General features: G+C 39.3%; 1 protein-coding gene across 2 annotated transcripts in view; it reads left to right on the top strand.

Moving 5' to 3' along the window:
* The first annotated feature begins 372 nt into the window (after positions 1-372).
* Positions 373-16785, top strand: part of SGPP1 (sphingosine-1-phosphate phosphatase 1) — a 106000-nt gene continuing 89587 nt past the window's right edge. For both annotated transcript variants that reach the window (XM_032405272.1, XM_032405273.1), the window contains exon 1: positions 373-1240. In XM_032405272.1, coding sequence (XP_032261163.1) covers positions 545-1240 — 696 coding nt within the window. In that variant the 5' untranslated portion in view covers positions 373-544. The remainder of the gene's footprint in view (positions 1241-16785) is intronic.

Genomic DNA, 16785 nt, shown 5'->3' with positions numbered 1-16785 from the left:
CGGGTGCTTGGCTACTTGCATTGCGGACGCCGGCACCAGGATCGTGGCCTTTCCGAGTCAACGCTCGTCAGAGGGAAGCCGGCACCACAGCCGGAGGGAAACGAGCGCTGAAGCTGCAGAAGGGGGGCGGGCAACGTCCCCTCGCCGGCCCAGCGCCGCGACGCCTGGTGGAGGTGACGGCGAACCTCCAGGCAGCCGCCCCGCCGAGCCTCAGCACCCAGACGCCTGCGGATGCTCTCGGGGCGGCCCCGCGCGGCCCGGCCTGTCCCCGAACGGCAGTGGGGGGCGGGGCGCTGCGCGCGCCGGCGCGTGGAGGCCGCGGGCTGTGGTGGAGCGCGCGCGGCCTGGGAGGGGCGCGCGGGGCGGGGGCGCGCGGCGGCCGCTGCGGCCTGTGGCGCCGTCACTCGGCAGAGCCGATCCGGTCCAGCTGGGCGCCGCTGCTGCTGGCCAGGCGCGCGGGGACGGTTCGAGGCTGCGCTGGGGGCCGGCTCGTCCTTCCGCCGCCGACGTCCTCCCATCCACGGGCCGCCCGGGTCCCGTTATCATGTCGCTGAGGCAGCGCCTGGCCCAGCTGGCTGGCTGGCTGCAGGAGCCGCAGAAAGTGGCCCGTTTCCAGCGGCTGTGCGGGGTGGAAGCGCTTCCGCGCCGCTCCGCCGCGCCCGCCACCGATCCGAGGGGGGATGAGAAGGCGGAGGCGCCCCTCGCGGGAGACGCCCGGCGCCGAGAGCAGCAGCCAGGGGCGTCCGCAGGCCCCCAGCCGCCCGGAAGCGACCGCAATCAGTGTCCCGCCAAGCCCGGCGGCGGCGGCGCCCCCAACGGCGTGCGGAACGGGCTGGCGACCGAGCTGGGCCCGGCCTCGCCGCGGCGCGTGGGGGCCCTGCGCCGCAACTCGCTGACGGGCGAGGAAGGCGAGCTGGCCCACGTGAGCAACTGGCCGCTCTACTACCTGTTCTGCTTCGGCACGGAACTGGGCAACGAACTCTTTTACATCCTGTTCTTCCCCTTCTGGATCTGGAACCTGGACCCCCTGGTGGGCCGGAAGCTCGTGGTCATCTGGGTGCTGGTCATGTACCTGGGCCAGTGCACCAAAGACATCATCCGCTGGCCGCGGCCCGCCTCGCCGCCCGTGGTCAAGTTGGAGATTTTCTACAACTCTGAGTACAGCATGCCCTCCACCCATGCCATGTCCGGCACCGCCATCCCCATCTCCATGGTCCTCCTCACCTATGGGCGCTGGCAGGTAAGTTTCCCTCTCCTCCCCTGCTGTGCCTGGGGGAGTTCTCCGGCGGAGAACCCGGAGTTCTCTTCACTCCGCTCAGTTATTTTAACTTGGCCGTTTCCCCTTCCAAACCTCTCTTTCCACGGGTTTTCACAGCCCCCGCGAACAGGCCCTTCCTAGGTTTAAAAAAATTAAGTGATCGGGGGAAACCTAGAGACTTAGCTGTCAAACTATATTCTAAACCCAAAGGAAACGCTATTCGTGGAGTAACATTATCATTGGGCTTTGGTTAAGTTTTTAAACGGTTTTAATTCTTGTGATGCACAGAATATAATTGTAATTAATTATAATGTTCTTACACTTAATCGTTAGATAACTAAGACCCACTTTCACCATAATATCCGGTGCCTTCCCCCAAACGAGTTCTGTTTCAGGCTTGGGTGAAGTCTTTTTAGCTTTACTCCGAGACAGTGTTTATAAAACCGTAGTGTAATTCCAAAACAAACATGGTCATTATAGGCAATGAAGTAATGAATTTTAAACGAAAGCTGCTATTTATGGAAGTTAATGGAACACAGCCTGAGTTCTTTTTTTAAGGGGTGTGGTTGCTAATTTGCTGATAGACACAAAATTTAATTATCTTCTGAATCACTGATCTGTAGTATCAGTTGTTGAGCTACTACAGCATTACTGTTGCATTAGCTTTAAATACTTTTAAAGTTTTTCTTAAAATTAGGGTTCTTTGTCAGACTAGTGGGTTTGTAAAATTGACATGTATGACAGCAGGGCCAGCCTGACAATCAGGGATGAGTTTTTAATGGTAAACATTTTATATTTTGCCTACTTCTTTTGGCCTCCCATTTCTCACTTTTTCATGGTCCATAAATGTTACTTGGGTTTGAAAACTAATTCTTTTCTATGGAAGCAAAATTTATTCTTAGACTGCTGTCTTGTTTTATCTTTTAAATTGTAAGGAGCTTTGTTCCTCCTGCAGACCAGTCCCTTAATTTAAGAATAAAGTTAGTAATTATGGAGAATCTAAAGAATCAGACTTACTCGATTTTTTTTCTGTTAGAGCACAAAATCATTTTACATTGAGAAATACTCAATTCTGTGTAAAACTCCATTATGATAAGCTTACTCATTCCAGATTTAATTCCAGTATAGATAAAATCTTGTCCCCATGGGCACTTCTGTGCAGTGCATCTCTCTTCCAGTAACATGGAAAATACGTAATGTGCAGGGTAAGAATGACAGAATTATGAGAGAAGAGTACCATGGACAGTTTTTTTTTCCTTCCTATTTAGCCAAAGGAGATATAGAAGCTATTCCGATTGTAAAGTAGTGCTGCCTTTTTTGAAGGATAGATAAAGATCCCAAATTTTATTTAATCTAAATATTTCAAATTTAAGATTGTCATTGAGTTATGTTTGGCATGATATTTACTAGTTAGCTAATGATGTTTCTCTTATTTTCATGAGACTTTCAGGATTCTATTACTGTAGGGCCTTTTATAACTCCTCAATGAGTAGCTGTGTTGCATGCTGTTAATATTAGAAGTCCAAGTAAGAGAAAAGTTATTTTTTGCTCATCATTTATTCAGAACACATGCTAACAGGAAGTCTGAAAACAGTACTGCTGATTATTTATGGATTGTAGATACTAGTATTCTAACATTTCAGGGTTATTTGAATTATCAGGATAAGCTTACATTATAGTGTTTTTTTAATTTATTTACATTATAGTTTTTGAACAATCTAATATATTTAATCCAAAGTCTGAGGAATTTGTAGATCATTCAGTTTTAGAAATTGAACTAGACAGGACTTTAGAAATCACCTACTCTCAAACTATCATTTTACAGAGTGGAAACTGACCTATTAGAATTAATCCTGTAAAATTAGTTTAAATTTCTTAGTTTACATGTTTTTACTCTAAATTTGAGTTAACTTCTAAATTTGAATAATTGTTTAATCTTTTGGTTAGCTGTTATGGAAGAAAGCCTCCCTTGTATGGAAGTCCTGTTTATAAATGTTTGTAATAATCTAGTATAAAAACCGAAATGACTTTTTTACCTTTCTACTTTTTTTTTTTTTTTTAAAGATTTTTATTTATTTATTTAACAGAGATAGAGAGCACAAGTAGGCAGAGCGACAGACAGAAGGAGAGGGAGAAGCAGGCTCTCCGCCGAGCAGGGAGCCCGATGCGGGGCTCGATCCCAGGACGCCGGGATCATGACCCGAGCTGAAGGCAGCCGCTTAACCGACTGAGCCACTCAGGCGACCCTACCTTTCTACTTTTTAAAAATCCTTGTTATGAACTGAAGACAAAAGTACCTTACTTTGCTTAAGTTGTTTTGGTCCTGTTCTCTTTGTTAGTATTGTTGTACTTTGGAGGCTTATATTTCCAGAATGGGTAATGAAAAAAAATATTGGAGGGGCGCCTGGGTGGCTCAGTTGGTTTAAGCGTCTGCTTTTGGTTGAGGTCATGATCCCAGGGTCCTGGGATCAAGCCCCGCATGGGGCTCCCTGGTCACTGGGGAGTCTGTTTCTCCCTCTGCCCCTCCCCATGCTTGTGTTCATTCTCTCTCAAATAAAATCTTAAAAAAATATATTAGAAACTTGGGATAAGAATTAGACAATGAAAGCCTGGTGTTTTTCTAATAGTAGTTTTGGTTGACAGTCCTGTCCATCTGCTGGGCCCCTACAGCTTATTCAGGCCAAGTGTGGTTACTTCTGTATGCCTAGGATGCTGAAACAGCTCTGCAAGCAGTTATCTCACATACCAATCCCTTTGGTGTGGAGTAACTACTGAACTCCTCCCTGCCACTTAATGTTCCTACTTGAAATCTGCTCAAGATTCACCTCCTACACAGAGCCTTTTTAATTAACCCCTTCTGTTTCATTAGTCCTCATTTGTTCTTAAAATGACCATAGACAAAAAACATTACTTGGGGCTTGTTTAAAGTGTAGGTTTCTGCACCTTACTTTCAGAGATTCTGATCCATTAGCTAGCTAAGTGAGGGTGTAGTGCATTTTACTGAAGTTTCCCAAAGATTTTTGAGGAAAAAAAATGTACTTTCTTAAACCCTTCCGGTAAAAATAATTCTTGCTCCTTAAAATATATTTTATATTTCTCCAACATTGTTGTCTCACCTTTTTTGCAATTCCAGTCTTTGAATCTTTTTAAGGTATGTTATAATATCAAAAGAGAGATCAGAACAGTATGACGCCAAGCAGTTATTTGATACTAGGAGAATTTTTTTTCATGGTGAGGCAAGATAGAAAATCTATGGCATTTCTCCAGGTATTAACTTGATCCATTAGCCAGGATAATAATTATTGCTCTCATATTATTTGTTGGAATCTTTTGTAGCCTGAATTGGGAAAAAATAAGAAATAGGGAGCAGGTATTAATAACATAGTCCTTTGAAGAATAATCGAAAATTAAAAATAAAGCACTCCTTTTGTATTTATTTTTTCATGTTCTTTCAAAAAATAAAAATTCTTAATTCTTAAATATTATCGCATATAATAAGTTCCAATTATATACCTGATTTAATAACATTAAGAAAGTTTTAGATTAATTTCATTAAAAAAAATTGTCATCACACACTTTATAGCCAAACCCATTCTCAACTAGTCTATATCCTTTCACTAATTTTAGTAATAATAATAGTAATTCTATTATTAACATTATTAACATTTATGAAGGTCTTAGTAGAGGTCAGACATTTTTTGAAAGGTCTATTACCTGATTTAGTCTACTCTTAAAACATCCCAGTGTGTTGTTTGTTTTTTTTTATAAGAGAGGTAAGATCTTTAAAATTTTATTTATTTATTTGACAGAGAGAGACTGTGAAAGGGGGAACACAAGCAGGGGGAGTGGGAGAGGGAGAAGCAGGCTTCCTGCTGAGCAGGGAGCCCGATGTGGGGCTTGATCCCAGGACCCTGGGATCATGACCTAAGCCAAAGGCTTAACGACTGAGCCACCCAGGTGCCCCAAAACATCCCAATGTTTGGTTCTACTATTAATACAAGTTTATAGATCAGGAAACTAAGAGAGGTAGGTTAAGTAACTTGACAAAGTAACATAGCTCTAGGTAAGTCTCAGAGGGCAAATTTAAATCTTACAGACTCCAGAGCTTATGCAAAAAACTCTTCAAATCACGCTATGTGATTTTTAAAGAATCTTTGCGATAACAAATATTTTTGAAATAGATAGGATTGTCTTAAACTACAGAAACAGTTTTTATATGCCTTGAGAAAATAATGTGTATGTATATACATATGCAATATCCACAAATATTTGTGTTTTAAACATATATTAAGTTGTTGACTGAAATCAGTGCTGATTTTCTCAGCCTTCCTTTCCCTCTGTCTTCCTAATATAAATAAAAAATGCCATAAACATAAGAGCTTTGGAAAAGAAAAGCACATAAGATATTTTATTAAAATATAGTTTATTATAGATAATAAAGATATCTGAGATCATGAAAAGATAAAAGGAAGACAAGAAGAGCTACAAAAGTGGGTCACAAATGACAAAGATTAGAAAAGGCTGCAAGAGCCAGTGGAAACTGATCACTAGTAATTCTGGGAAGAAACAGTTTATTAAAAAATCAAATTGGTTTGCTCTTTGATTTTACCTAGTGTCATACTTGTGTTTGGAAATGCACATTTTCCTGATTTTATAAGTGCTTATTATTAATTCTTGATTTAAAATTAATTACATGTATTTGTTTGAATGGGGAATACTTCATAGAAAATTTAATATTTACATGAAAATATGAAGAAGAGAGTGCATTTCTTTTCTTTTTCTGTTCCACAGCTACCAGAATCTCTATTCCAGAGGATTCATTGTTATAAGTTTCTCGTTTAGCCTTCTAGAGAGTTTTTACTGTTGTAGACATATATCTATATAGTTTATTTTTCATAAAATGGTAATATACTATACTGTTCTGGACCCTGCTTTTCTCATTTAGATATATATTGTGGAAAGATTTTCCTTTTCTTTTATCCAACAGTTAATGAATACTAACTTTGTGCTTAATAGTTGTTTTAAATGTTTTACATGTCAATTCTTTTGATCCCCATAAAATCCTATGAGTATTATCACTGGTTTGCAGAAGAAACTGAGCTGGTGGGAACTTAAGTAATTTACTCCAAATGACTCTGCAAGTACATAATAGAGCCTGGATTCAAACCCAGTTTGGCTGCAAAATTACATTATGCTACTATATTATATTTCCTTTCCATATTATATAGAGCTATGTAATTTTTTCACATTTACATTATGCTCCAATATACATATATATATTTTTAGGATGTATGTATGTATGTATGTATGAATGTATTTATTTATTTAAAGATTGTACTTACTTATTTGACAGAGAGAGAGAGAGAGCACAAGCAGGGGGAGTGGGAGAGGGAGAAGCAGGCTCAAGCAGGCTGAGCAGGGAGCCGGATGCAGGGCTCAATCCCAGGACCCCGGGATGATGACCTGAGCCGAAGGCAGATGCTTAACCAACTGAGCCACCCAGGTGCCCCTTATTTATTTATTTTAGAGAGAGTGAGAGCAGGGGGAGGGGCAGAGGGAGAGAGAATCTCAAGCAGACTTGCTGCTGAGCGAGGAGCCCGACACAGGGATTGATCCCAGAGCCCTGGGATCATAACCTAAGCCGAAATCAAGAGTTGGATGCTTAACTGACTGAGCCATCCAGGCGCCCCTGCTCCAACATATTAATGTAGCATAATTTATTTAGTAAGTTGACTATTCCAGTACTGCCTATTCAAACCTTTCTCATATTTTTTTTCTATTAGTTTGCTGGCATTTTACTTACTGCTTTTTCTTTTTTAACTATTCTTTTTGGGGTTTTCTTTTTTTTTAAACTGTTGCTGTACCTTCAAATGTTATACCACTTCAAGTATAGCATAAGAACCTTACAAGAGTATACTTCCGTTTTTCCCTCTCCCCTCCTTTGTATTATTGTTGTCATACATTTTATATCTACATATGTTATAAAACTCACAATACATAATACATTATTATTATTATTTTTGTATAATGTTCCAGCATTTCTAGAAATTTTTTTTCTCCCCTCTTCTACCATCTCCTCCTGTTCTGGAACTTCAGTTTCATGTATGTTAAATTGTTTAACACTGCCACTCACAGATCACTGATGCAATGATGATGATGATGATTGCAGTGTTTTTGTTCTCTGTGCTTCATTTTGGACCGTTTCTATTGCTATGACTTCAAGTTCACTGATCTTCAGTGTCTGATTTTCTGGTAAACTCAAGTAGGATGGGATATAGTTTCAGATACTGTATATTTTATATCTAGAAGCTCTAATTGGGTGTTTTTTAAATCTTCCAGGGGCGCCTGGGTGGCTCAGTCATTTAGCGTCTGCCTTCGGCTCAGGTCATGATCCCAGGGTCCTGGGATTGAGCCCCACGTCGGGCTCCCTGCTCTGCGGGAAGCCTGCTTCTTCCTCTCCCACTCCCCCTGCTTGTATTCCCTCTCTCGCCATGTCTCTCTCTGTCAAATAAATAAATAAAATCTTTAAAAAAAAAAAAATCTTCCATTTCTCCACTCATTATGTTCCTATTTTCTTTTACATTCTTTAGTATAAGATTTTAATAGCTGTTTTAAGGTTCTTATCCATTAATTCCATCATCTTTGTCATCTTCGTGTGATTCTAATATTTTTCCTGCTTATGGATCATATTCTCCAGCTTCTTTGCTTAGTAATTTTTATAGTTTTAGATTTTGTTTATTCCTTTAAATAGTGTCAGACTTGATCGTGGTTACAGTTAAATTACTTGTCAGTTTAAGCCTGCTAGAGAGGGTCCAGAATAACCGTAGTCTAGAGCTAATTTGGCTTCACTGCTAAGGTCTGCATGATATACGGAATAAGTCAGCCAGGCTCTCCAGGTAATAACCTTATAAAGACTGCCCAATTCCCTTAGTACTCTGCCTAGTGGGAAAGCAGTTCCGGGCCTATGTGAACTTTGGGAATTGTTTGGCCTACTATTTTCCCCAGCCTGGTGGACTTTCACCCCATGCATGCACATATTAGTACTCGGCAAACAATTTGCAGAGACCCCCTACAGATCTTTGGGGCTCATTCTCTGTGTGGATTCCTCTCTCTAGTGTTCTGTCCTGCAAATTAATGGCTGCTTTGGCCTCTGCGAATTCCGCTCTTTTTCCCCTTAGTTCAGTGAGACTGCTAGACTTTGTTTTGGTTCCTCCTCCCATGCTACAGCCTGGAAACTGCCTCCAGCAGCAAGTTAGGGCAATCATAGGGCTCATCTCATTTGTTTCCCTTTTCTCCTGAATTACAGTTTTATGCTGCTTGTTTTCCAGTATATGAAAATGGTTGTTTTATATAATTTGTCTAGTTTTCTGGCTGTTTACAGTGGAACAGCTGTTATTATAACAGTTAATCCTTTATGGACAGAAATCCTCTCACCTCTACTTACTGTTTTTTGTTTTTTATATTAAAAAACTTATTGGGATGTAATTCATATACAATTCACCCATTTAAAATATGCAGTTCGGTGGCTTTTGATGTATTCATAGTTATGCAGCCATCACCACAATCAATTTTAGAATATTTTCATCACCACCCAAAGGAACCCCATACCCATAGTAGTCACACCCTATTCCCCCCTCCCCCCCCAATTCCTAGGCAACCCTAGACAATCACTAATCCACTTTATGTCTCTATAGATTTGCCTACTCCGGACATTTCATATAAATGGAAGCATACAATATGTAGTCTGTTGCTGGCTTCTTTCACTTAGCATATTTTAAGATTCATCCATATTATAGCATGTATCAGTACTTCATTCCTTTCATTCCTTTTTATTGCCAAGTACTGTTCCATCAGATGGATATATAACATTTTATTTATCCTTTCATCTGTTGAAAGACATTTGGTTTTACTTTTTGGTTATTTTGAATAATGTTGCTATGGATAGTTTTGTGTAAGTTTTTTCATGGACATACGTTTTTGTTTCTCTCGAGTTACTTACTGGTTTTTGAAGCCCTTTATATTGTGGTCAAATTTGCCTTTTGTCCATGTGTGATTTAGAAATATGCTTTCCTAAATTATTGCTTCTCTTCCTATCTTTTTTTTCCAAGGAGAATTATTTTCGTTTTAGGTATCTTTTGTTTCATGGTTTTGTATAATATTTAGAATAGCCTTCTACCATGGTTTCTTATAGTACTTCTGTGGTTGTATTTTTATGCTTAAGTCTTTTAACCATCTCTTGCTTTGAGGAAGGAATCTAACTTGATATTCCCCCATAGTACCATTTATTGAATAGTCCATTTTCCCCTACTGACTTGAACTGTCACTTTTATCATATATTAAATATAGGTATATACTTGGGTCTATATTCATATTTTTACTTAGAATTGATACATCTGATATTTGTGTGCAAGTTCCATACTATTATATTTATTGTAGCTTTATAATATATTTTTACTTATTCTTGCTGTTTTCACTTGTTTATACAGTTTTCTTTATGTACTTTAGATTTTTTTTTTCTAGTTCTTTTTTTTTAAATTTTTTTATTAACATATAATGTATTATTTGTTTCAGGGGTGTTTTTCTAGTTCTAAAAGCAAAATCCTTTTGCTATTTTTTTATTGGAAAGATAAAATAGTACTTTCATGTTTAAATCTTTGATCTAACTTTAGTTGGTTTTGAATATATTGTGAGATATGGATCTGATGTAATTTTTTTCACACTGATAATTAATTGACCTAATTCCATTTTTGAATAGTTCATCCTTTCTCCACTTATCTGTAATGCCACTTAGGTTATATATCAAGTTTCCATATGTGTATGGGTGTGATTCTGAGGTTCTCCATTGTGTTTCACTGGTCTCTTTATGTGTCTCTTTATCAATATCATTGTCATGCTTTAATTGCTTTAGAATAAGTCTTATTTACGAAAGTTCTCTACCATGTTCTTCAAGATTGTCTTGGCTAGGGGTGCCTGGGTGGCTCAGTTGGTTGAGCGACTGCTTTTGGCTCACGTCATGATCCTGGAGTCTCAGGATGAGTCCCGCGTCGGGCTCCCTGCTCAGCGGGGAGTCTGCTTCTCCCTCTGACCCTTCCCCCTCTCATGTGCTCTCTCTCTCATTCTCACTCTCTCAAATAAATAAATAAAATCTTAAAAAAAAAAAAAAGATTGTCTTGGCTATTTTTGAGTATTTGCTTTCAATATACATTTTAGAATGAACTCTTTAATTTCTATAAAAAACTCTGGACTTTTATTGAAATTACAATGAATTTATAAATTAATATGGAGAGAACTGATAGCCTTACAATACTGAATGTTATCTGGGAATATGGTAAGTCTTATTTATTTAGGTTTTCTTAAATGTATTTCATTCTCCATATAAATCAAGTATATCTTCTGTTAGATTTATTTGTAGTTACCTTATATTTTTTGTCATTGTTATAAATGATATCTTGTTAAAAATCAAATATTGTAACTTTTTGTGGCTGGAAGATAGAAACGTGCTTGATTTTTATGCATTGATCATATATGCAACAACTTTTTTCAACTCTCCATTAACTTAATAACTTATATGTATAATCTCATTTGTTCTTTATAGAAAAAATCATATCAACTGAGAACTATGACAAGTTTATTTCTTCTGTTGCAAGTATACATTTTTTTCTTTTTGACTAAAAAGCTTTAATAAAGGTAATGACATTAAATTCCACAAATATAATCATTTCATTTCTAGTAAGTACTAGCCAATAACATAAGCCCTACAGATAGGGTAAGACCCCCAAAATATGGACTGTTTGCTCGGGGAGATTAGATTGTTTTAGGAAGACTGTGTCTATAGTATGGAAATTGGACTAGAGAGCAGTAAGACTGGAGGCAGGGAAATCAGACCAAGTACGATGTTACTCCACCAGTTCAAGGGAGAGAAGATGGGAGACCTAGATCAAGAGACTACAAACAGCAGCCAGCTGCCTGATTTTATTTATTTTTAAAGATTTTATTTATTTATTTGACAGAGAGAGGCACAGTGAGAGAGGGAACACAAGCAGGGGGAAAGGGAGAGGGAGAAGCAGGCCTCCCGCGGAGCAGAGAGCCCGATGCGGGGCTCCATCCCAGGACCCTGGGATCATGACCTGAGCCGAAGGCAGATGCTTAACGACTGAGCCACCCAGGCGCTCTGGTTTTTTTACATTTTAAATATAATTTAAATACAATTGAAAAAAGCCACAAGAATATTTTGTGACATGTGTGAATTATATGAAATTAATAATTTTAGTGGCTATTGATAAAACTTTATTGAAACACAGCCATGTCTATTCATTTATATCTATATTGTGTGTGGTGCTCTTGTGCAACAGCAGCAGAGCTGAGTAACCGACACTGACTGTATAATCCACAAAGCCCAAAATAGTTACTGTTTGGCTCTTTATAAAAACAACTCTGCTGGCCCCTGACCTAGATAGTGTCAGTGGGAGTAGAAAGAAATGGATACATTTGAGAGATATTTAGAAGTAGAATTGACAAGACATGGTGATTAATTGCAAATCGCAGTAAGGAAGAAAAACAGGAGTAAAGGATTATTCCCAGATTTCCTATTTGGAAAGATGAGAAATAGTAGTTTGATTTGTAGAAACACAAAATATGGAAAGCAGGTGAGATTTGCGGAAAGGAGCAGGAGTATGGAGCAGAATTCTGTTTTAGGTATATTGAATTTGAGGTGTAAGACAGAACTATCTGGGAAGCAGTTCTACACGTGGAAGAGACCTAGACATATTTACCCCAAAGATACAAATGTATTGATCCAAATGGGCACCTGTACCCCACTGTTTATAGCAGCAATGTTCACAATAGCCAAACTGTGGAAAGAGGCAAGATGTCCATCGACAGATGTAAATTGGACAGATGGATAAAGAAAATGTGTGTGTATACACACACACACACACACACACACACACAATGGAGTATTTCTCAGCCATCAGAAAGGATGAATACTTACTATTTATATTGACGTGGATGGAACTGGAGGGTTTTATGCTGGGCAAAATAAGTCAATCAAAGAAAGACAATTATATGATTTTACTTATACGTGGAATATAAGAAACAACGCAGAGGATCATAGGGGAAGAGAGGGAAAATGGAATGGGAAGTCATCAGTGAAGGAGAAAAACCATGAGAGACTCTTAACTCTAGGAAACAAACTGAGGGTTGCTGGAGGGGATGTGGGTGGAAGGATGGGGTAATTGCATGATGGGCATTAAGGAGGGCACATGATGTGATGAGCACTGGGTGTTACATGCAACTGATGAATTATTGAACACTACATCTGAAACTAATGATGTACTGTATGTTAGTTAATTGACTTTAAATTAAAAAAAGAGAGAGAGAGAAAGAGACCTAGACAGGTTTAGTATCATCAACATATATGTGCAGAATGAATGATGAGAATGGATGGTACTGCCCTTGTAGAGTACATATAGTGAGAAGAACAGAAGGTCTAAGGAAAAAACCTTTAAAGACATTAACATTTAAGGAATGGATAGGGTAAAAAGAACCTGAAACAGAATCTGACAAGTAGCAGTTTGAGAGGTAAGACGATATCTTAGGGATTGTCTAACTAGGGCTCTGTGTGTGTGTGTGTGTGTGTGTGTGTGTGTGTGTGTAGGGGTTCTAGTAACCCATTTGTACTAGCTTAAGAAAAAAAAAAAGGAAATTTATTTGAGGACTAGAATGAGTATCTTCTTATGGAAGTCAAAATCAAGAAAGTGCTGCCAGGCTTCCTGAGGGAATGGAGCCAGGCCTCTGGAATGCTATCAGAACTAAAGGCAGTGCCGTCCGTCTTTGTTTCTTGGGGTTGCATGGTCTCTCATTTGTTTCCTTCTTCTCTTTCTGCTTTGGCATGCGTATGTCAGCCTTACCCCTACTTCTACATTATTCCAATTTCAAACATACAACAGAGACTGACTGACTTTCATTCAAATTATGATTAGGAAAAAGAATCTAATCAGCTCAGTCCAGCCAGTGGATTTGCTGCTCTAGGGCCAAGTGTCCATGCCTGATCCAATAGCTGTAGTCAAAAGAGCAGGGTCATACAGTATTAACATGTCTCCTGGGCCACACTGCTGGGGCTAAGCAGGGATGTTTGCAGAAAAGAGGAGTGTAAATTGGACAGTATCATAAAAAGAATGTACTATAAAGGGAGGCTACAAGTAAAAGAGTGTTTCTAGAAAAGGCTAGTAGTTAATACTGTTTTTTTTGTTTGTTTTGAAGATTTTATTTAGTTATTTGAGAGAGAGCATGAACTGGGAGTTAGGAGCAGAGGAAGAGGGACAAGCAGACTCCCTGCTGAGTGGGGAGCCTGACTCAGGGCTTGATCTCAAGACCCTGTGATCATGACTTGAGCCAAAGTCAGCCGCTTATCCTGCCGAACCACCCAGGTACCCCTAATTAATATTGTTAAATGCTGCTAAAAGGACAAACAGGAGAAGTACTGAGTTTTATAGAAGACTTGTAAAATAAAAATAGAAAAAACCTAATGTTAATTTTTGGTATTTCCTTACAATTTGAAAATAATTGCAACCATATTGTATATGGTGTTTATTTTTTTATTTAATATAATGTGTGATAGTTAATTTTATATGTCACTTGGCTAGGCCACGATACCCAGATTTTTGGGCAACCACTATCGTATTTGTTTCTGTGAAGATATTTTTTAGGGACGCCTGGGTGGGCTCAGTCAGTTAAGCATCTGTCTTCAGCCTAGGTCATGATACCAGGGTCCTGGGATTGAGCCCCGCATCAGGCTCCTTGCTCAGAGGGGAGCCTGCTTCTCCCGCTACCTGCCACTTCCCCTGCTTGTGTGCTTCCCCTGCTTGTGTGCGCGCGCCCTCTGACAAATTTTTAAAAATCTTAAAAAAAAACACCTTTTTAGATGGTTATTAACATTTCAATCAGTATGTATCTTTGAGATTATCTTAATTGGTGGGGCTTTATCCAATCAATTGAAAGAGAAAAAAAGACTGTTTTCCCCCCAGGAAGAGGGGATCCTGCTCACCTACTGTCTTTGGACTTGAGCTACATCAACTCTTTCCTGGCTCTCCAGTCCACTGGCCTACCCTGCAGATTTTGTATTTGTAGCCTCCATGATCCTTAAAATAAATCCAATAATAGAGGCAATTCCTTGCAATGAATCTTTCTCCATATATGTGTATGTATATATACATCTTATTGGTTTTGTTTCTCTGGAGAACTATAATATTTTTTCTCTATCAGTAAAAATTCCTAGAAAACATTTTTTTTAAAGATTTATTTATTTGAGAGATAGAGAGCGTGCGAGCAGGGGGGAGAGGCAGAGGGAGGGCGGGGGGAGGGAGAGAAGCAGATTCCCTGCTGAGTGGGGAGCCCCATGTGGGACTTGATCCCACGACCCCAAGAGCATCATGACCTGAGCCGAAATCAAGAGTTGGATACTTAGCCAACTGAACCACCCAGGCACCCCTCTAGAAAACATTCTTTTTTTTTTCGTATTTTATTGGACTGATGTACATCTCACCATTTCTGAGACATAAAGCTAGCATAGAACTAAGAATGTAGAATAGCAAAGGGGAGGAAGCCACCCACAAATTTCAGTCAACTAGAAAGGTACATAAATCTTTGGATTGGAATTGAGGAAAAAAGCTGTTCAGAGCTGAAGGAAGGTCCTAGGTTTCTAACAAAAATCTCCTAAAGGCTCTACTAATACAAGGGTCAGTTTATGGAAGAACTCCCGAATTGCACAAAACTCCATTAGGCAGGAGAAATGGGCAGGACAGCAGGATGTGGGCTGTGGGGACAGCTGTTCTGCAGGAGGGATGGCTGGGCTGGAGGCCGCAGCTCCGGCCCAGGACCTGGAGGTTGGAGGCTGGAAGAAGTGTAGAGGCAGAGGTGAGTGCATTCACCCAAAGCCTGGGCCTTCCCAGTTGCTCTGGAGGATACGGCTTTCCTCAGACAAGGTAGAAAACATTCTTAATGAATGAAACACATTCATATTCTTGCAAAATAGTTTTTATATTATAATATTGCCCTTACTGCAGATACTATTATCTCCATTTATAGATGAGGAAACTGATTCAAAGAAATTATGAAATTAGCCCATTGTCCCACATCTGAAGAAGCAGGCACCTTTGGGGAGTCAACCTAGCTCACAACCCTCGAAGAGTCCCTCACCTTTAAGGCAAATACTTTGTCTATGCAATATTGTCCATCAGAAATTGAGAACAGGTACTGAGTTTGGGCAGGTTTCCTCACTGAAGAATAAATCGGAAAACCTCCATTTACCATGTGGACTAAAAAGCAGAAAAGCTGCCACACAGAAAAAGATGAAGTGGATATGTAAGAAGAAGAGAGGGTCCTGTGACTGTCTAGTTTATAGTTCCAGTTTCTTCTTGAAGCTTAGCTTCCTTTTGTCTTAGGGCTCAGTGAGATACTCTGTATCCTTATAATACATCTCTTTTTCTCTACATAATTCAGTTCCTATTATTTACATTTTTTAGAGTCCCAATAAATGCATATAGTAAATGGCTAGGGCCAATAAAACCATTATTTTAAACTACTACATTATAATCAATATTGATTTGTTCATTGTTGTATATATAATTTCACAATAAACATTTTTATATATGAATCCTAGTCCCACATTTCTGTGTCTTTGGTATAGAATTTTAGGAGAGAGATCACTGTGTCAGCGTATATGAACACTTAGAGCTCTTTTATGTATGGACAAATGCTTTCCAGAAAGGTTGAATCAATTTTTATTCCATTAGCAGTGTATGAGAACAAGGCAGATATATCATTAATGTGGTATCCTTGTCATCTGTTGTTTACATATACACTATCCCTTTCTTGAATTCAAAATATAATTTTTTTCTGGTGCCTGCCTTTGTCCCATATTTAAATGACTATGAAAATTTTAAATTCTACTGAAGACAGTTTTTGTCATTGCTTTAATTGCAAGTCATTTTATTGACTCAATGAATGTGAATGACAAATGACACAATATAAAAACTAATTCTGGGGCGCCTGAGTGGCTCAGTCATTAAGCATCTGCCTTCGGTTCAGGTCACGATCCTAGGGTTCTAGGATCGAGCCCCATGTCAGGCTCCCTGCTCCGCGGGAAGCCTGCTTCTCCCTCTCCCACTCCCCCTGCTTGTCTTCTGCTCTCGCTCTCTCTCTCTGTCAAATAAATAAAATCTTTAAAATAAATAAATAAATAAATAATAAAAATAAAAAGTAATTCTGATTCTGTGTGAAAAAGAGTTAAGGAAAGCATATCAGTAGAAATAAAACCATTTGGCAGAATAACTGAAGGGAATGTTTAAATAAGTGTTCCCGTAATAGGCTGTGTAATGAAAAGATTAGATCGTGGTACGAAATTAAAAGCATCAAGGAGGTCATGTGATCTGTTTTCCGTTTGGTAAATTTTTTCTAATTTGAAAATAATGTGAAGGACTTGTAAATTTTTCTTTCAGCTTTTTTGATAAGACCTAAAGATTTAAGTA

Source organism: Phoca vitulina, unplaced genomic scaffold, assembly GCF_004348235.1.
Source record: "Phoca vitulina isolate PV1807 unplaced genomic scaffold, GSC_HSeal_1.0 scaffold7, whole genome shotgun sequence".
NCBI classification, from domain to species: domain Eukaryota; kingdom Metazoa; phylum Chordata; class Mammalia; order Carnivora; family Phocidae; genus Phoca; species Phoca vitulina.
Note: the sequence above shows the minus strand (reverse complement) of the source record. Positions and strands in the feature narration are given on the sequence as shown.